The following is a 20,021-nucleotide window of genomic DNA, read 5'->3' as shown; positions in this document are numbered from 1 at the left end:
TGCAGAGTGGAATTTCTGGTTTCTTGTGGCACTGCATGCTGGGCACAGCCACCTTCTGCCCCTGACAGAGGCTGCTGTGTGGTGTGCTTGGTGTATCTTACCTGTCTGTGATGCAGGGTGCTGGGATCAGCTGCATGTCTCTGTGAGCTGAGCTGCTTGTGTGAGTTGAACCCAGGTCATCTGCTTTAGAATCATAGAATCAAGCAGGTTGGAAGAGACCTCAGAGCTCAGCCAGTCCAACCTAGCACCCAGCCCTGGCCAATCAACCAGACCATGGCACGAAGTGCCCCAGCCAGGCTTGGCTTCAACACCTCCAGGCACAGCAACTCCGCCACCTCCCTGGGCAACCTGTGACAGTTGTGCTTCCCTCTGGGCATCATCTGGAGCTGCTGAGCCCTGAACCGTGTGGGGCTGGTCCTGGAGAGCTTGCTCCAGAGCGACTGGCAACACTGGTTCCAGGGAAATGGCTGTGCCCTGGTTTTGGTGGTGTAACCTGGTTCCTGATTGCCATCAGTGCTGGCAAGCACCAGCTTGAGCAGTGCACGAGATGTTTTGCAAAGCATTGAATTCATTCAGCAGGTTGTAAGAGATGTGTGGCCTCTAAGGCTGAGTGCTACAATAAGTGAGCTGTCCTGGAGCTTTTTAGGATGTTTGAGGTCTGATGTAGAAGCTCCCAGTGCTCTGCCAGGCACCAGTAGAGGAGCAGACAGGCAGCCCTTTTGGCAGGGCTGAGACCTTGCCTGAGAGTGAAAGCTTTCTGATCCGGAGCTGTGTTGTGGTGGCGATAAATGAACCGTAATTTGTTGCTACAGCCTAGGGTACTTCCCACACGTGGGTTGTTATGAGAGCTGAAAGTGTTCTGTACCTGAAAACACTTCCCTGTTCTTTTCAGTTTTTCCCAGTGGGAAAGGAGAAGTGTTTGAAATGTTTGTGTAGTGCAGGACAGCTCCCCTTGGTAATCAGCAAAGGTTGTGCTGGGAGTCTTTCCATCCCCAGGACCAAAGCATTCTGTCAGTTGAGCCTCTGTCTGTTTTCTCACTCATGATTCTCTCTCGAGTGTGCAGTTGTGTTTATTCATAGAGCAAGCTGAAGGATTTGAAGGTTTAACTCACATCAAGAGAAGCCTGATGGTGAAATGATTTCTTCTGACATGCACCTATTAATTATTGGGTCAGTGGATTAAGATTTGCAAGCACTTAATGAGATAAGCAAAGTGTTACTCTGTTACCAAACCCTGCAGAGGCAAATAGCTCACCTACACCTGTCCCCTCTTTCTCTTTGGCTCCCACTTACAACAAGGTGACAACTCCCTGTGTTTATACATCAGGTTTACTGGAGAGGTTGTCTGTCCTTCCCAGATCTTCTGCTGCAGTGGCCCTTCCTCTGGCCCAGGTTAAGCTGTCTCTGCAGAACCTTGGCAGTTCATCACCTCATCTCCAGCATTTCAAGGCAGTTTTTCCTCCCAGCTCCAACTCGAAGTTGAAATTTCCTGCCAGCAGTTCAAACGAGCCCGGAGGGTACCATCAGGTGGTGCTCTTCTTGCGTTCAAGCTTTCTGGTTTCACCTTTCTTTGCAGCCAGTGACAGCTGGTGCCAGGGTGGTGTGCTTCATCTGCAGGACAATTGTTTTCAAGAGGCTGGTGACGTTAGATCTCCGTTGCAGGATTTGTGCTGCTTTCATTCACCATTAAACCACGCCTGGGCAGCAAAGGGTGTGGGCAGCCCTTAGACTGGTGTCTCATCGGTGTCGTCTCTCTCATTCTGCTCCTTCATCCGTGCCCCAAGCTCTAAGGCCGCCTTGTGTCTGCACAGCATGCCCAGCAAGGACTTCCTGAAGGACTTGCAGAGGAAAAAGTAGATGAAGGGGTCGAGGCAGGCGTTGAGCGAGGTCAGCCAGAGCGTGCTCTCCTTCAGGTAGAACAGGGTCCTGCGAGCGGAGCACTCAAACACGTCCCGCGTCTGGCTCAGCGTGTAGGGGATCCTGGTGAAGTGGAAGGGCACGAAGCAGATGAAGAACACGGCGATGATGATGAACACCTTCACGTTGACAGTCTTTTTGGACACCTTGCCCGTGCATCTGGTCCTTTTGTAGGACCTGTAGAGCTCCCTGCTGATGAGGATGTAGCAAACCACTATGACCGCCAGGCTCACCCAGAAGATGAGCTGGCAGACGTAGTTTACGATCTCGTGCCAGACCAAGCCGAAGTCTGATTTCAGCAGGGCACACTTCTTCACGTTCCTGGGCGTTTTCTTCTTGTTGGACAGAATCATGTTGGGTAAGGAAAGGACAAACATCGATATCCAAATGGCTGTGGAGAGGATCTTGGCACCCAGGAGGCTCCTGGGCGTGGAGGTTCTGAAGGGCGAGGCGGCTTTCTGGTAGCGATCGATGGTTATGAGGCCCAGGAACAGGATGCTGATGTACATGGTGAAGTAGAAGACCACCTGGGTGACCTGGCACACGAACCCCCTCAGCACCCACGACACCAGCTTGGCGTCGCTCAGGATCTTGAACGGGAAAGTCAGGATCATGAGGAGGTCAGAAATGACAGTGTTCTTGAGGAAGATGATGAAGTGGGATTTACTGGAGACTTTGAAGAAGACCCACATTGCCAGGCCGTTCATGGTGATGCCCACCAGGAACAGGATGGTGTAAAGCAGAGGGAAGATGACTTGGCTGACTCTGCTGTCACTGGGACAGCTGCTGTCGTTTCTGGAGCTGCTGAAGTTGGCTGTGGCTTTCATTTGCACTTTGTCTTTTCTCCTCTCCCTGGAAAAAAAAGAGGAAATGTTGTGTTCTGTCTGTCAGAAGACTTCAGACCTTGTAGTCTACTTCAAATTTTTGTGTAGGGACCATCTCTGGAGATTTTGCCTGCTCCAGGTTGCATTTTCTTTTACCAAACATGTCAGATTTTGCAGAAGAGCACTGGGTGCAGCTGTGTTTGTGAGGTGGCCTGGGTCCATCTTCTGTGACTGAAATGATGAGGTCACCTTCCAGCCAAACCTCCTGAGCTTCCCACACAGCTTCCCTGAGACCTGTGCTGCAGGGGGGCAGTGAGGGGCTGTGGGGGAGCACGGCATGTGGCTCTGCACAGGGTGGGCAGGCTGGTGTGTCATGCTGTGCAGGAGCAAGGCCCTTGTGCAGCACATTGCAGTTGCCCTCATCTGACCCACACCTGCCTCTCTGCTCCCAGGGGAGGAAGGTCCTGTTCTGCATCTTCGCAGTGTGGAACTGGCCTGTGTCATAAACCCACTGTGGTTGTAGGATTAGCAGTGCTGGGCTGGAGTGAAATGAATCAAATGACTCTGTTTAGAGTCACAGACTGGTTTGGGTGGGAAGGGACCTTTCAAGCTCATCTGGTGTGCTCCCTGCAGTTAGCAGGGACATCTGCAACTAGAGCAGGCTCCTCAGAGCACAAAACGACCTGGTGCTTTGGCAGCCAGTTCCCAAACATCCCTGCCATTGTCCTTGCAGCCCTGCAAAGGTCTGTTCCTGTCTGTAAGACAGAAACAAACGGATTTGTGCTTTGAAGCACAATTCACCTGCTGAGCCCAACCCTAAAGGAACCTTCCCCAGCCCAAAGCAAGCGAGGGTTACCGTAGCTGCCGCGGAGGAGCGAGGCTTCGCCTGCCTGTTGGCTCTGCTGCTGAAGGAGGGTCGCTGGTGCTTCCTCTATCTCCTCACCATGGGGGCAGGCAGGAGAACCTGGCTGTAGATCCCTTGGATGAGGTTGCTGCTGGAGGAGCAGCTGCACATCCCAGTTCTAAAACTCAGACCTTCCTCTGGCTTTGAGCTGGCTTGATAGCCGGAGACAGCTGCGAGTCCCAGGTGACCCTCTCACAGCTTCTCCTTTTGTTTCCTGTAGAAGACAGAGAGAAAATAGCATTTTTAAGAGGAATTGGAGATGTACTTCCCACTTTTGGCCTACTGACAATCACTGGTTTTAAAAAGGGAGCAGGTATTTTGCAAGGCTCTGCCACTTCTCTGAGCAGCAGGTTGTCTCCTGGCTGCTGACTCTTGGCTGTGTGGCTCTTCGGCATTCATCTTGCGCACAGCCTTGCTCTCAAGAACCTCTCCAGCAGCTGAAGGAAGCAGGCATTGGTTTGCTTGGAGAAGGTATTTACACCTCGTAGGGCTTGCAGAGCTGTGCTCCAGGTGTTTAGGTTCTCTCCAGTGCATCCCCATTGTATGACATACTTGATTAAAAGACTCGATGCAGCCAGTTATGGCTTAAGCTTAGAGACGTTTCAGTGCCTTTGGGGTGTGCAAAATGCGATGTTAGGAGATGGGCTGCAGCAGTTTGTCAGTGGAGTTGTAGGCAGAGCTTCTAGACATCTGTCTTCTACTGAGGGTGTCAGCCCAGGGCACAGTGTGTATCACCTGGCTCTGTCCTTATAGAATCCACACTGTTAGGTGATGCTTCTCCCCTTCATACTTTCACCCTACTCTCCGGTGGGTTTGTCCGGTGCTGCTTCCTCCAGCCTGTTAGCCACAGGAGATGTGTTTTGTGACAAGGAGCTGGTGTTGGTGCAGTCTGGGCTGCTGAGGTTGGGTTTCTGAAGGTGCTGAGAAGGAGGTGGGGGATAAAAAGAGAAGAGGTTTCACTCCTGTGTGCTCTTTGCAGGACGAATCCTCCAGTCACGAGTGCAACCAGTGCATGGTCCTGCTGCATGGCATGGGGAGGGAGCGTGATGAAGCCAGACAGAAGATCACCAAGGACATCCTCAAGATTCTGAACAAGAAGAGCACCACTGAGATGGGTGGTGAGGGCTTTTGGCTGCTGCAGGGTAGCTTGTGAAGGTGCTCAGGGAGCTGTCTGGAGCCATGCATGCAGAAGGTGTAATTTGGCTTTCATCTCTTTGACAGAGGGAGATGCTGACCCGAGCCCTGCAGCATTGGTCTGCTGCTCTGCCTGAGGCTGCACTGGGGTGGCACCAGGACAGCCACTCTGCTTACACATCCCCCTTTTAGAATCGTAGAATGGTTTAGGTTGGAAGGGGCCTCAAAGATCATCCAGTTCCAACCTCCCTGCCATAGGCAGAAACACCTCCCACTAGAACAGGTTGCTCAAGGCCTCATCCAACCTGGCCTTGGACACCTCCAGGGAGGTTGTGGAGCACAGAAGCACAGAATGTGATCAATCTGTCAACCTGTGCCACTGTTTCACCACCCTCACTGTTAAGAACTTCTTCCTAACATCCAATTTAAATCCCCTTTCTGACAGATTAAACCCATTCCTCCTCCTCCTGGCACTACAAGACCTTGTCAATAGTCCCTCCCCACACAACACAACATGGAGCAACACCAAAGGCATCTCAGGGCTGTTCCAAAGCACAAAAGAGATTCCCCCAAGAAAAGGCTGAAACCCATGACAGAGTTTTACTAGGAGGGTAAGGAATGTGTGTCACTGGCTTGATGCACAGGTGTTTATGGGCAGGTTGGTTTCATGGAAACCTGGAGTCTTGTGTGCAGTTCTGGAGCCCCCAACACAAGAGGTACATGCAACTGTTTGAGCCAGACCAGAGGAGGCCACCCAGATGCTGAGAGGGCTGCAGCAGCTCTGCTATGAGGACAGGCTGAGAGAGTTGGGCCTCTGCAGCTGGAGAAGACTTCCAGCAATGTCCTGCAACAGATCACAAGCTTTGCCTCAGGAACCTCCTATCATCTCCCCTTGGCTCACCACATCCAGCTCATCTTCGACCTGATGGAGCCGGCGCTGAACTTCAACGGGCTGATAGACTTTGCCATACAGGCAAGCAGAGGTTGTGCTGGGGGCTGCCAGGCTGGAGCTGCCAGACCAGAAAAGCCCAATGGCTGAGCTCTGCCTTCTCCTCTTCTGCTACTGTGCTCTGGTATCTGTTTCAGTTTCCTGACCTCTGAAACAGAGCAGCAGACACTTCCCTATCTGGCTGTGACAGCTGTAGAGAGCCCCTGGACGTGTTTTACATCTGTCAAAGTTCCATTCCAGATGATTTTAGCACAGAACGTTTCAGGAAGGGCTGCACTCTGTCGAGCTGAGCCGTGCCATTGTGCAGGCAGTGCCCCAAACACCATGGAACGCCGAGGAGCAGCTCTGAGGCTGATTTTTACACTTTCCCACTTTGTTTTCTCCCCTTCCCTTGCTCTGCAGCCAGGGAGGGATTTCCTCTCCGCTCGCCGCACAACTTCTCGGTGCGCGTTTTGCCTGCGCCTCTGTGAGGCGTTGCCCTCGGAAGCTCCTCGCAGCTCTTTATTTTGGTGTGTGCTGTTGGGTCTCTTGCAGCTGCTGAACGAACTGAGCGTGGTGGAGGCAGAGCTGCTGCTGAAGTCGTCCAGCCTGGCAGGCAGCTACACCACGGGGCTGTGCGTCTGCATCGTGGCTGTGCTGCGGTGCTACCTCTCCTGCCTCATCCTCAGCGCCGAGCAGACCGCCCAGGTCTTCGAAGGGTTGGTGCCAGCTGCAACCTTCCAAACTCTGCTTTTGCTGTTCTCTTATCAGTGACAAAGGTTTAGTGGAGCAGGTGGCTCAGCTCTGCAGCCTGCTGGGGAAGAAGGAGCTGTGTGCCTTAGGACAGCAGGTGCAAACTGGAACCCAGCAAGTTCCGTCTGAACAGGAGGAGAAACTTCTCCACTGTGAGGGTGCTGGAGCCCTGGAATCTCCTTCTCTGCAGAGATTCCAAAGCCCCTTGGGCAAAGTGCTTTAGCAGTGGGGTTGGAGTAGATGATCTCCAAAGGTCCCTTCCAACACCTGGAAAATCACCATTCTGTGATTTCCTACCCTCTCACCCCATTCTGCCCTGGACTCCACTAGTCCTTCTCTGACCTGTCCTGCCCAGGCCCAAGCAAGCACATAGGTGACCCCAGGCTCCACACAAGGTCTGCCATCACCCTGCCCAGCCAGTGCTGGGGTCTCTGTGATGCATGGGACACGTTTCTGAGCGGAGCTGGAGCAAACTGAGGGCGGTTTTGCTTCGCAGGTTGTGCGGGGTGTGAAGCACATTGTTAACCCCTCCGAGTGCTCCTCCCCAGAAAGGTGCATTTTAGCTTACCTCTATGATCTCTACGTGTCCTGCAGCCACCTGAGGAGCAAGTTTGGAGACCTCTTCAGGTGGGTGGCAGTGGAATGGTTCTCACCACAGCTCAGCCTGTCACAGAGTGCTGCAGGCTGCTGTGCTGGCAGTTCCGTTTGCCTTCGGCGGAGAGCACACTGTGGCCTCTGCTGCTTGCCCTTCACTGCTGCAGCTCTCTTGCCCATGCCAGGGTGGTGGCACAATGTGTGGTCCTCAGCCCCACGAATCTGTGAAGGTTCCTTCTGTGGAGGAGCAGGGCTTGAGGTTAGCTCAGTGCAGTGAGCAGGCAGCCAGCAGGCATGGGGCAAGGGAACTGAGACCACCAGGATGGCTGCTGAGAGCAACCTTCCCCACACCTCCCCCAGCCCAGGCTGTGATGCTCTTGGTTTAGTTCCTAGAACACAGTAGCAAATTGGCTCTGGCACACAGAGCTTTGAGTAGAAAAATCCCCAAATCCTGTCTGCTGCAGCCACAGTACTCTGTTGGATAGTTCCTTTGATGTGGGGACAGGCACAAACACGTTGGAGTTGGTGAGGTTTTATGTTCAAATGTTCAGTTCCTTGGTTTTTTTTTATAATGAAAAAAACCAGTTTATGTACCTTTGTGCTGTGGTTTGGGCTCTGACATATTAAAAGGGGGAGTGGAAACCTTTCATAGGCAGATAGGCATCTAGTGAGAGTCACAAACCACTTCAGTTGCTGGTTCCCCTCCTGGTTTATATCTTGGGTTTGGGTTTGTGTACTTTAGAGTTGTGGTTTTCATTTAACAGAGTGAGGGAGAGGAGCTCTTAGTTGTAATCTTAATATTTTAATAGGCATAGAAAGGCATGGGAACAGCAAGCTTTAGTATGAGAAGCACTAGGGAAAGGAAAGGGCCTGCAGAGAACTACAGAAGCATCTCAGGTGTGTGCTCAGTTTTCTGCCTCAAACCTAAACTCAGTCACACAATGAGAGAGAAGAAAGCCTAAACTCAGTCACACAATAAGAGAGAAGAAAGCCTAAACTCAGTCACACAATGAGAGAGAAGAAAGCCTAAACTCAGTCACACAATAAGAGACAAGAAAGCCTAAACTCAGTCACACAATGAGAGAGAAGAAAGCCTAAACTCAGTCACACAATAAGAGACAAGAAAGCCTAAACTCAGTCACACAATAAGAGACAAGAAAGCCTAAACTCAGTCACACAATAAGAGACAAGAAAGCCTAAACTCAGTCACACAATAAGAGACAAGAAAGCCTAAACTCAGTCACACAATGAGAGAGAAGAAAACCTAAACTCAGTCACACAATGAGAGAGAAGAAAGCCTAAACTCAGTCACACAATAAGAGACAAGAAAGCCTAAACTCAGTCACACAATAAGAGACAAGAAAGCCTAAACTCAGTCACACAATAAGAGACAAGAAAGCCTAAACTCAGTCACACAATAAGAGACAAGAAAGCCTAAACTCAGTCACACAATAAGAGACAAGAAAGCCTAAACTCAGTCACACAATAAGAGACAAGAAAGCCTAAACTCAGTCACACAATAAGAGAGAAGAAAGCCTAAACTCAGTCACACAATAAGAGAGAAGAAAGCCTAAACTCAGTCACACAATAAGAGAGAAGAAAGCCTAAACTCAGTCACACAATAAGAGAGAAGAAAACCTAAACTCAGTCACACAATAAGAGAGAAGAAAACCTAAACTCAGTCACACAATAAGAGAGAAGAAAACCTAAACTCAGTCACACAATAAGAGACAAGAAAGCCTAAACTCAGTCACACAATAAGAGACAAGAAAACCTAAACTCAGTCACACAAGGAGAACATTTTTGCTCATGCTAACCAAGGTTGGCAAACCATCATCTCCTTAACACATAGGTGTTTAAGGTGTTAAGTCATATGTTGGTGCACAGCACTTGATTGCAAACCTTTTATTTCATTTTTTTTTTTAAAGACAAATGGAATCAGAAAATTCTCTGCAGATGGGTGGTAAATTTGGCCATCCAGTTTGGAAACAGCTGAGTAAAGGCAGTCCTCCTCTCACTGTCTTCTTGCCGCAGCTGGGACAAAGCCAAGCCCAGCTCTCTGTCACACCGCAGCCTTCCTAGCTAGCAGGCTCAACTCCAGCTCTTTCTGCCCTTCAGTCACTTTTGAAGCTACAGTAAAGTGCAGTTCAGACAAGGTCCAGCTGCAGAGACTTACCTTCTGTGTGCTGCAGTGCCTCAGAGGTCTTCGACATCAGCCACAGACTTTCTCCTGCCTGGGTTTTGCTAAGTGAGCAGCAAGTTTCGGTTTGAGCCTGGGGTAGTTGCTTGAATTCACCAAAGTTCCTGTTTTTTTAAGTCATTCCTTCAGTGTTTCTTTTTAAACTCTTATCTCCTGACCACTCCCTGCTGTTACTTCTGATCCAAGCAGATTCAGAGGCTGCTTTGCTCACCCCCCGAGAGTTGTCTCCTTTGGGTGTTTTGGACCTTTCTGTCTGTGGGGCAAAGGCTGTGCTGATAGTGTGGGGTCCTGTGGGGGCCCAGGAAGCAGCTCTTCTGCTCTGGCTGCTTCTCTGTCTTTGCTCTTACCCTGGCTGGAAGAGGGAAGGGTCAGTGTCAGACGTTGTCCTTCCTGTAGATTAATGACTCTGCTGATGGCTTCTTGCTCCTGCACTGGAGCTTCCATTGAGGAGCAGGGTGTCAGGGTGTCCCCAGGACCCCCCAAGACCCTGCTGATAGCCTCCTCCTCCTGCACTGGAGCAAGGTGACAGGGTGTCCCCAGGACCCCCCAAGGCCCTGCTAACATCCTCCTGCTCCTGCACTGGAGCAAGGTGACAGGGTGTCCCCAGGACCCCCCAAGGCCCTGCTAACATCCTCCTGCTCCTGCACTGGAGCAAGGTGACAGGGTGTCCCCAGGACCCCCCAAGACCCTGCTAACAGCCTCCTGCTCCTGCACTGGAGCAGGGTGACAGGGTGTCCCCAGGACCCCCCAAGACCCTGCTAACAGCCTCCTGCTCCTGCACTGGAGCAGGGTGACAGGGTGTCCCTAGGACCCCCCAAGACCTTGCTCATAGCCTCCTGCTCCTGCACTGGAGCAGGGTGACAGGGTGTCCCCAGGACCCCCCAAGACCTTGCTCATAGCCTCCTGCTCCTGCACTGGAGCAGGGTGACAGGGTGAAATGGGTTTAAACTGTCAGAGGGGAGATTGAAACTGGATGTTAGGAAGGAGTTCTTGACAGTGAGTGTGGTGAGACGCTGGCACAGGTTGCCCAGGGAGGTTGTGGAGCACAGAAGCACAAAATGTGGTCTTCTCTGCTCCACAACCTCCCTGGAGAGGGTCAAGGCCAGGTTGGATGAGGCCCTGAGTGACCTGTTCTAGTTGGAGGTGTCCCTGCCTAAGGCAGGGGTTTGGGACTGGCTGATCTTGTAGGTCCCTTCCAACCTAAACCATTCTATGATTCTATAACAGTTTAGGGCTCAGGCTTCCCCAAGACTTCTCTGGCCAGCCTGATCTAGGGTAGGGTGTCCCTGCCCATGGCAGGGGGGTTGGACAATCCTTGTGGTCCCTTTCAATTCTGACTGATTCTGTGATTCTGAGAGTGCCAAACAATGTGCAACCCAAGATCAGCCTAGTTTGGAAGTGAGACTGCCCAGAGGAGTGAGTTGTTACTATTTTGCTCGTTGCAGCCTGCAGTTGGCCAGCTAAGGAGTCCTGCACTCTGCAGGCATCCAGCAGCTCTGGTTTGCAGAGCAGTGCCTGGCTGCAAGCAACCCTCTCCCTCTGCCAGACACCTTCGGCCTTCCAGCTCCAGCCTGCTGTGGGACCCCACGTTCCTGCTGGATTTCATTGGGAACCCTTCTGCTCACAGCCTCAGCTACTCCGTGCTGGGCACCATCCTGCGCGACAGCGCAGCCAACCGCTACGGCTTCGTCTGCAACGCACTGGTGAGTGTCTGCATGGGGCACCAGGACGCTGGGTGGTAAGGCTCTGCCCAGCCTGCAGCTCCAGCTGGCCTCTCACCACCTTGCTTCCTGCCTCCTCTGCAGGCCTTGGCATTCGTTGCCCTTTCTGGTGGCTGAGAATCTGTTAAGTCGACCAATTGCATCTGGGTCGAGGCAATCCCAAGCACTGATACAGGCTGGGCAGTGCCTGGCTTGACAGCGGCCCTGTGGAGAGGGACTTGGGGGTGCTGGCAGATGAGAAGCTCAGTGTGAGCTGTCAGTGTGCTCTGGCAGCCCAGAGAGCAGCCAGAGCCTGGGCTGCAGCAGCAGCAGTGTGGGCAGCAGGGCAAGGGAAGTGATCCTGCCCCTCTGCTCCCCACTGCTGAGACCCCACCTGGAGTACTGCATCCAGTGCTGGAGCCCCTGGGACAAGAGGGCTGTGGAGGTGCTGGAAGGTGTCCAGAGAAGGACCCTGAGGATGAGCAGAGAGCTGGAGCTGCTCTGCTATAAGGAGAGACTGAGGTAGTTGGGGTGGAAGAGGCTGCCCAGAGAGGTTGTGAAGTCTTCTTCTCTGGAGACTTTCAAGCCCTGTCTGGATGGGGAGATCTTATTGCTGTCTGCAGCTATCTGAACGCAGGCTGTAGCCAGGTGGGGTTGGTCTATTCTCCCAGACAACCAGTGACAGAATGAGGGGAAGCAGTCTCAAGCTGTGCCAGGGCAGGTTCAGGATGGATGCTAGGAAGAAGTTCTTCACAGCAAGAGAGACTGGCATTGGAGTGGGCTGCCCAGGGAGGTGGTGGAGTCCCCACCCTTGGGAGTGTTCAAAAAGAGACTGGCTGAGGCACTTGGTGCCATGATTTAATGGTGCTGGGGGAGAGGTTGGACTCGATGATCTCAAAGCTCTTTTTCAACCTGACTGATGCTGTGATTCTCTGTCTGTGAGGTCTTCCTGAGTGACCTGTGCTGGATTCTCTGGTCCTGCTCTGGCATGGGGATTGGACTTGAAGATCTGCAGAGGTCCTTTCCAACCCCTAACATCCTGTGATCTGCAGAGGTCCTTTCCAACCCCTGACATCCTGTGATCTGCAGAGGTCCTTTCCAACCCCTGACATCCTGTGATCTGCAGAGGTCCTTTCCAACCCCTGACATCTGTGATCCTTTAACAGCAGGAGAAACCAGTGGAAGGTCCTCACTGTGAGCCAGTTGTGAGCTTTGATGTCAGCACTTGTGCCATGTGTCAAGCAGGACAGCTCAGCACAACCTTTTGCTCATTAGCAGAGGGAAGGTTCTGCATTAGGTCATTTCCTGCTTGTGAGGCACCTTGGTGTTTAATTTACCAGATGTGTTTATCATTTCTTCATGCTGCATTTCATCTCCAGGTAGACCTTCCCAAAATACCTCTCCTTAAAGTCTGCAGGCTTTTATCTCAGAGGAGCTGAAATAAAAACTCACCATGAGGGTGGTGAGAGCCTGGCAGGGGTTGCCCAGGGAGGTGGTTGAGGCCCCATCCCTGGAGGTGTTTAAGGCCAGGCTGGCTGAGGCTGTGTGCAGCCTGCTCTAGGGTAGGGTGTCCCTGGGCATGGCAGGGGGGTTGGAGCTGGCTGCTCCTTGTGGCCCCTTCCAACCCTGACTGATTCTGTGAGCTGCTGGAGTTGTCTTTTAAGAGTAGCTTGGACCTCCTGGTGCCCAGCTCAAGTTGATCTCCAGAGCTTAGAGTTTAGGATGGGATCGACACTTCAGCAGCACTGTCTCAGTGTGGGTGTCCTCTGACACCAGCAGATGGCTCCTGCCATTGTCAGGTGGAGCTTTGTCTGATCCAGGATGACACTTCTTGAGCCTTAAGTCTGCATTAGATCTCAATTAGTCTCAAGGCACTTACAAGAAGTGCAGTGAAGAACTGCAGCAGACCAACACCACTTTTACAGTGACCATGTTTTCTTTCATAGATTGGATGTTCTCAGTTGCTTCCTTCTGCCATAAGCTCAGCTGCCCTGGCTGACTGCAGTGCTGAAAACCTCTTACCATGGATTTGAGTTCCTCAGTCTGTGATGCAGGGAGGAGATGGACACTGAGAGTTTGGATCTAGCTTTTAGCCCTGCCCCAGCACCCTCATTGCTCTTCCACGGTAAAACCCAGCAGAACTGGGGGCCCTGCTCAGCTGCTCTGCCAGGTTTTATCCACCAATGTTTGGTCTTGATAGTTGAGCCTCAGTGCTGCAGTTGCTGGGAGTCTTCTGTCTGTAAGGTTGCTGACAGATCACAAGACTCAAGGAAATGGTGGATCTCCTCTCCCCCTCCTCTCTCTCCCTCCCTCCCTTCCCCTCTCTCTCTCTCTCCCTCCCTCCCTTCCTTCCCCTCTCTCTCTCTCCCTCCCTCCCTTCCTTCCCCTCTCTCTCTCTCTCCCTCCCTCCCTTCCTTCCCCTCTCTCTCTCTCCCTCCCTCCCTTCCTTCCCCTCTCTCTCTCTCCCTCCCTCCCTTCCTTCCCCTCTCTCTCTCTCCCTCCCTCCCTTCCTTCCCCTCTCTCTCTCTCCCTCCCTCCCTTCCTTCCCCTCTCTCTCTCTCCCTCCCTCCCTTCCTTCCCCTCTCTCTCTCTCCCTCCCTCCCTTCCCCTCTCTCTCTCTCTCCCTCCCTCCCTCCCTCCCTTCCTTCCCCTATCTCTCTCTCTCTCTCCCTCCCTCCCTTCCCCTCTTTCCCCTCCCACTCCTGCTGAGAGTGCTGGAAGCCATCTGCTGTGAGACCAGGCTGAGAGAGTTGGGGTTGTTCAGCCCTGGGGAGAGAAGGCTCCAGGGAGAACCTTTTGGTGGCCTTTCAGTGCTTCAAGGAGTCAAGCAGAAAGCTGGGGGCAGACTTTGAGCAGGACCTGTTATGGCAGGACAAGAGGTGATGGCTTCAAACTGAAAGGGGAGGATTTAGATGGGACACAAGGAAGCAATTCTTCCTGCCAGGATGGTGAAACATTGGCACATGTTGCCTGGAGAGGCAGTGGATGCCCCATCCCTGGAGGTGTCCAAGGCCAGGTTGGATGAGTCTTTGAGCAGGCTGATCTTGTTGAAGATGTCCTAGCCCATGGCAGGGGAGTTGGACTAAATCACCTTTAAAGAGCCCTTCCACCCCGAGCCATTCTGTGAGCAGTAGACCTTTCTTGGCAGAGCAGAGCAAGCTGAGAGGAAGCAGTTTTGTAAGAGCAGCATAGGAGAACATCTAAATGTGGCCAAATGAGTTTCATGTGGAAGAGAGTTAAAATAACTTGGGCTGGAGTGAGTCAACTCCACTCAGAATGTTCCATAGCTCTGAGTCACTCATGCCAGGGGCTGCCACCTGGGAAGTGCAGGTCGTTAATGCCCATTGATCTCGGGGCTCTACTCCCTTCTGAAGAGCAGTGCTGGCCTGGCATGGGGTTGGGAGGGCTCCTGCCCCGAAGTCTTACTGGTTCTTACACAGCTCAGCAAGTGCTGGCCACTTCACTTTCTTCTTGGACTTGTCTTTCTTCTGCTTTGGCTGTCAGGAGGCTTTTCCACCATCTCTTCTCTGCCATTGATTAGGTCTCTTGCTTGCCAGAAGTCCTGCTCTTCTTTTCTGCTCTTTGCTGACTCAAGGCTATGGATGCTGATTCCTGTAGGTGACATTACTGTGTTCCCATTTGAAATGGGGCTGCATGGTAGAACATCTCCAGGCCTGCCACTGGGACTCATGAGGTTCTGGGCAGAGGCCTCATGCCCATGTCCCATCTTCCACAGCCTGTGAGGATCCTGATGCTGAGCCTGGGGCGAGGATGACCTGCCAGCTGCTCCTGCACCTCTTCAGGACACCCCAGCTCTGCCTCTTTCCCCAGGAAACAGGTAAGGTCCTGCTCTGTGTGGCCCTTTCATTTCAGAAAGTGAACTCAGATGGGTTTGATGGCTTCAGGGTTTGTGTGTGACAGTGTCCCTCCTGCAAGTAGCAATAACAGGCAGCTCAGAGTCACTGGCGTTCCACTAGTGAAAAGCTGACAGGTGCTGCTCTAGCTTGGGTGGGAAATGTTTCATGTGCATGTAAAACCACAGAAGCTTGCTGAAAACTTGCTCATCATCAACACTTGGCCACCCAACTGTGACTTAAACCCCAGACATCTTCATACTACATCTTTAGAAGGAAGAGGAAGAGATAACACAGCATCTGCAGACACATCGGCGAAGAGGAACACACTTAGCAGGGCTCTTCTGTCCTCATCTTCTTCTCACTGTGCTTTGGAACCCTAATGAAGCAATCATGTGAACATAGGACCTATTAACAGTGATTTGGGCCAGAGATGCTGTGAACCTAGGACCAAGCTAGGAGCAGGTGTGGATCTGGTGGAGAGTAGGAGAACCCTGCAGAGGGACCTGGCCAGGCTGGATGGGTGGGCAGAGGCCAATGGGATGAGATTGAAGAAGGCCAAGTGCAGGGTTCTGCACTTTGGCCACAACACTCCCAAGCAGCACTACAGGCTGGGGACAGAGTGGCTGAGAGCAGCCAGGCAGAGAGCGAGCTGGGGGTGCTGGGAGAGAGGAGCTGCAGAGGAGGCAGCAGTGCCCAGGTGGGCAGCAGAGCCAATGGCATCCTGGGCTGGCTCAGGAGCAGTGTGGGCAGCAGGACAAGGGAGGTTCTTCTGCCCCTGTGCTCAGCACTGCTCAGGCCACCCCTTGAGTGCTGTGTCCAGTTCTGGACTCCTGAATTGCAGAGAGCTGTTGAGGTGCTGGAAGGTGTTTGGAGAAGGGCAGCAAGGCTGGGGAGGAGCCTGGAGCAGAGCCCTGTGAGGAGAGGCTGAGGGAGCTGGGGGTGTGCAGCCTGCAGCAGAGGAGGCTCAGGGCTGACCTCATTGCTGTCTACAACTACCTGCAGGGAGGCTGTAGCCAGGTGGGGTTGGGCTCTTCTCCCAGACAACTACCAACAGAACAAGGGGACACAGCCTGAAGCTGTGCCAGGGGAGGTCTAGGCTGGATGTTGTTAGGAAGTTGTTGTCAGAGAGAGTGATTGGCACTGGAATGGGCTGCCCAGGGAGGTGGTGGAGTGGCTGTGCCTGGAGGTGTTGAAGCCAAGCCTGGCTGGGGCACTTAGTGCCATGGTCTGGTTGATTGGCCAGGGCTGGGTGCTAGGTTGGGCTGGCTGAGCTTGGAGCTCTCTTCCAACCTGCTTGATTCTATGATTCTATTAATACTGATTTGGGCCAGAGCTGCTGTTGGCAGTGGTAGGACCTGTCACAGTCCCCACCTTCCTCTGGGGCAGCTCCTGTGATGGGTCATCTCTGTGGCACTAAGAGGGATGCACAGCATGCACCTGAATTGAAATCCAGCTGGATTTGACTAACATTTTAATATTATTTATGCAAAAGCACCTGGCCCTGGGCAGAGGCAACCTGAGGAAATCCTTTCTCAGGATGTATTTGTGCAGTTCTTATTCCTTTTATGTTTGAATGTTCTGTGGTCTGACCTGTGAGTGTTGGCCACAGACCAAAAGAGGAAGGAAAAGGGCAAGGAACAAGCACTTAACAATGAAAAGGGAAGAAGATTGGGAATGTAACCTGTGTTGTGACTTACAAGTATTTGATAGCAAAACTATTTCTGGGGGAAAAGGAAGTTGAAAGGAAAAAAGAAGCAGTCAGCTTTTAAGTGGTGCCAAATTCCTCCATCTGAAAGTAGCATTCATGTAGTTTCTGACCAGAAATGAAGAACCTTTATTGAGCCACATTTGAGCCATATTTGAGCCAAATTAGAATGATAGAATCAGTCAGGGTTGGAAGGAACCACAAGGATCATCTAGTTCCAACCCCCCTGTCATGGGCAGGGACACCCTACCCTGCATCAGGCTGCCCACAGCCTCATCCAGCCTGGCCTTAAACACCTTAAACACAAATTCTTCCATCACAGAATGCTTTGGGATGGAAGGGACCTTTAAAGGTCATCTTGTCCACCCCCTGTGCAGTCAGCAGGGACATCTTCAAGTAGATGAGCTTGCTCATAGCCTTGTCCAACCTGACTAGGAATGTTTATAGGGATGGGGCCTCTACCACCTCTCTGGGCACCTGGTTCCAATGCTTCACCAACCTCTTCAAGGCTTGTTTCATGTTTAAGAGCTTTTAAGCTCTTTTCATGATATATAGAATCATAGAATCAACCATTTTAGAAGAGAGCTCCAAGCTCATCCAGTCCAACCTAGCACCCAGCCCTGTCCAGTCAACCAGACCATGGCACTAAGTGCCTCAGCCAGTCTTCTCTTGAACACCTCCAGGGACGGCAACTCCACCACCTCCCTGGGCAGCCCATTCCAGTGCCAATCACTCTCTCTGCCAACAACTTCCTCCTAACATCCAGCCTAGACCTCCCCTGGCACAGCTTCAGGCTGCGTCCCCTTCTTCTGGTGCTGGTTGTCTGGGAGAAGAGCCCAACCCCACCTGGCTACAGCCTCCCTGCAGGCAGCTGCAGGCAGCAATGAGCTCTGCCCTGAGCCTTCTCTTCTCTAGGCTGCACACCCCCAGCTCCCTCAGCCTCTCCTCACAGGGCTGTGCTCCAGGCCCCTCCCCAGCCTTGCTGCCCTTCTCCAAACACCTTCCAGCACCTCAGCATCTCTCTGCAATGGAGGAGTCCAGAACTGGACACAGCACTCAAGGGGTGGCCTGAGCAGTGCTGAGCACAGGGGCAGAAGGACCTCCCTTGTCCTGCTGCCCACACTGCTCCTGAGCCAGCCCAGGATGCCATTGGCTCTGCTGCTCCCCTGGGCACACTGCTGCCTCAGCTTCAGCCTTATACCAGTAACCCCAGCTCTCTTTCTTCCTGGCTGCTCTCAGCCACTCTGTCCCCAGCCTGTAGTGCTGCTTGGGGTTGTTGTGGCCAAAGTGCAGAACCCTGCACTTGGCTTTGTTCAATCTCATCCCCTGAAGAAGAGTTGGTGTCCTAGAGCTGACAAAAAATCACTGTGGAACCTGACGTTGGAAAATGCAGACTTGCTCTTTCACTCCTTTAATGGGACCTTGGGGGTTTGCCATTGCTGTGTCCTCACTGTCACCTACCCAAACTGTGGAAGTCAAGTTAAATGCCAAATGCAAAGAGCCACTGAAAGGAGCCCCCAGGAGTAGGGATGCTTATGTGGTTGTGGTGTGGTGACAGATGCATGCAATTTTCCAGGAGCCTACCTTCCTAAACCTGCAGCAATCACTGCCTGAGCTGTGCCTCAGATCCCTTTGCTGGTACTTTTAGCTTCTCTTCTATTCAGTCTTCACTTCTCTTTCAGCTTGACTTGATTTTGTGTTTATGGTGGATACAGATTGATCTGGACCAAATGAATTCCCCAAAGGGGAAGCCTTTGCTTTGCTGTGGCATCTCTTCTACGAGCAGCTCCAGTTGCAGCTCGGTTTACTCCCAACTGAGCCCTGCTGGAATTTTAGTGCAACGCAGGCAGCTGTCACTCGGTGCTTGTAGGGCAAACCAAACTGGGATTCAGTTCAGACCACTCAGAGAGATTAGAAACTTCAGCTGCCTATTCTCCACTGAAATTATACCCCTGGTGAATCAAAGGAGCCTTAAAATGACATGTGCTGCTCCTGAGTCAGGCCCCAAGCCTGCAGGCAGCTTTTGGTCATGCAGTGCCCAGAGCAAGGTGAGTTCCCAGTGCTGGTGTGCATAATGTGTGTGCTTGCACTGGCTGCTTGCTCTGCCCTCTGATGTGCATCTGCTTTTCATCCCCCTGGCAAGGCTTTAATTTAAACTGAACCAGACACAGACACAGACGTGGGCACTGCCCCTGCCAGGAAAAGAGGCAGACAAGAACAAGGAAGGCAGCGAGGATGGGAAGTATCAAAATAGCCTCACTAACTGCCTTCTGTTTGCTTCTCTTCAAGCATGTCCCTCTGGAGTCAGCAACCTTTCCTCTCCCTGGTACTCACTTGCCTCAAGGGACAGGATGAGCAGCGGGAAGGGCTCCTGACATCCCTGCAGGACCAGGTGAATCAGGTAGAGCAAGCACGGAGCCCCCAGCACCTGGCGTGTCAGCAGGCTGGGGTGTGTGTGCCACCAGGCACCTCATGTGCCCAGAGGAGCAGTGCCAGGCAGGCAGGATGGGGAAGTGTCTGTTCTTTTCTGAGAGTGGACACATCTCCTTTTCTAAAAGTGTTGCAAGGAAACAGACTGCATGGAGTTGGAAGGGACCCTCAGAGATCACCCTGTCTGACCCCCCTTCAGTCACCAGGGACACCTCCAGCTAGCTCAGGCTGCCCAGAGCCACAGAGTCTGGTCTTGAATGTCTCCAGGGCTGGGACCTCAACCTGTTCCAGTATTTTACCACTCTCACCTGAGTCTGGTTTCATTCTCTTCCAGGAAAAGCAATGGAAGGTCCTGAGAGGACCAAACTTTTCAGTCTCTAGCTTGACCAGGAGAGGTTTTTACGAGTTTGGAACTTTCCCTCTGTGGGAAAGGTCTTCATGGCCTCCAGCTGGTACAGATTAGGAAGGTTTTGTATTTCAAATACCTGTGTTCCTGGTCCCAGACTGTCCTATTGCCCACAGCTCTTCCTTTGGCTCACTGGTGCTTGCTCACAGCCTCTGCTGACCTGCTCTAGGCTGCCTGCTCCTGTCTGGCTCAGGATGTGCCTTACAACAGCTCCTGGAGACTGTCTTTAAGAGGAATATGCCCAGGGCCCCATGTAGTGGGTGCCTGTGGCCTGCTTACTGCCTTTAGTTTCTCTGAGTTACTGTGGCAGTGAGCATCCATAGACAGGATCCCAGGTTGGAAGGGTCCTCAGGGGCTTTGAACACTTCCAGGAAAGAGGCATCCACAACCTGCTTGGGCAACCTGTTCCAATGTCTCCCCACCCTCACTGCAAAGAATTTCTTCTTAATCTCCAGTCTCAGTTTCCCCTTTTCCAACTCAAAGCCATTGGCCCTTGTCCTGTCACTACAAGCCTGTGTTGAAAGTCCCTTCAGGTACTGGAAGGCTGCTCTAAGGTCTCCCTGCAGCCTTCTCTTTCCAGGCTGAACATTTCCAACTGTCTTAGCCTGTCCCCCATAGGGGACATGTTTTTGCACCCTTCCAGGGACGGTGACTCCACCACCTCCCTGG

At 52.4% G+C, this 20,021-nt stretch overlaps 2 protein-coding genes across 2 annotated transcripts in view; one reads left to right on the top strand and one right to left on the bottom strand.

The window, feature by feature from the left end:
* Positions 1–20,004, top strand: part of MED12L (mediator complex subunit 12L) — a 102,795-nt gene extending 82,791 nt beyond the window's left edge. The window contains 9 exon segments of the mRNA XM_064165773.1: positions 4,625–4,839; positions 5,584–5,752; positions 6,263–6,430; positions 6,939–7,313; positions 10,700–10,992; positions 14,662–14,792; positions 18,682–18,742; positions 18,806–18,917; positions 19,996–20,004. Of these exon segments, the coding sequence (XP_064021843.1) occupies positions 4,625–4,839; positions 5,584–5,752; positions 6,263–6,430; positions 6,939–7,313; positions 10,700–10,992; positions 14,662–14,792; positions 18,682–18,742; positions 18,806–18,917; positions 19,996–20,004 (1,533 nt within the window).
* P2RY12 (purinergic receptor P2Y12) lies at positions 1,056–7,110 on the bottom strand. The gene is made up of 3 exons (XM_064165532.1): positions 7,029–7,110; positions 3,598–3,859; positions 1,056–2,769 (listed from the first exon to the last, which is right to left on the bottom strand). The coding sequence occupies exon 3, from the start codon at positions 2,742–2,744 to the stop codon at positions 1,725–1,727; it is 1,020 nt and encodes a 339-aa protein (XP_064021602.1). The 5' UTR covers positions 2,745–2,769; positions 3,598–3,859; positions 7,029–7,110; the 3' UTR covers positions 1,056–1,724.
* Positions 20,005–20,021: the final 17 nt, after the last annotated feature.

This window comes from Pogoniulus pusillus, chromosome 26 (assembly GCF_015220805.1).
Source record: "Pogoniulus pusillus isolate bPogPus1 chromosome 26, bPogPus1.pri, whole genome shotgun sequence".
Classification (NCBI taxonomy): Eukaryota; Metazoa; Chordata; class Aves; order Piciformes; family Lybiidae; genus Pogoniulus; species Pogoniulus pusillus.
The sequence above is the reverse complement of the archived record's forward strand: the minus strand, read 5'-3'. Positions and strand labels throughout refer to the sequence as shown.

What these genes read in the sequence shown, in the direction of transcription:
- P2RY12 (XM_064165532.1), bottom strand. Translation starts at nt 2,744, where the DNA reads ATGAAAGCCACAGCCAACTTCAGCAGCTCCAGAAACGACAGCAGCTGT.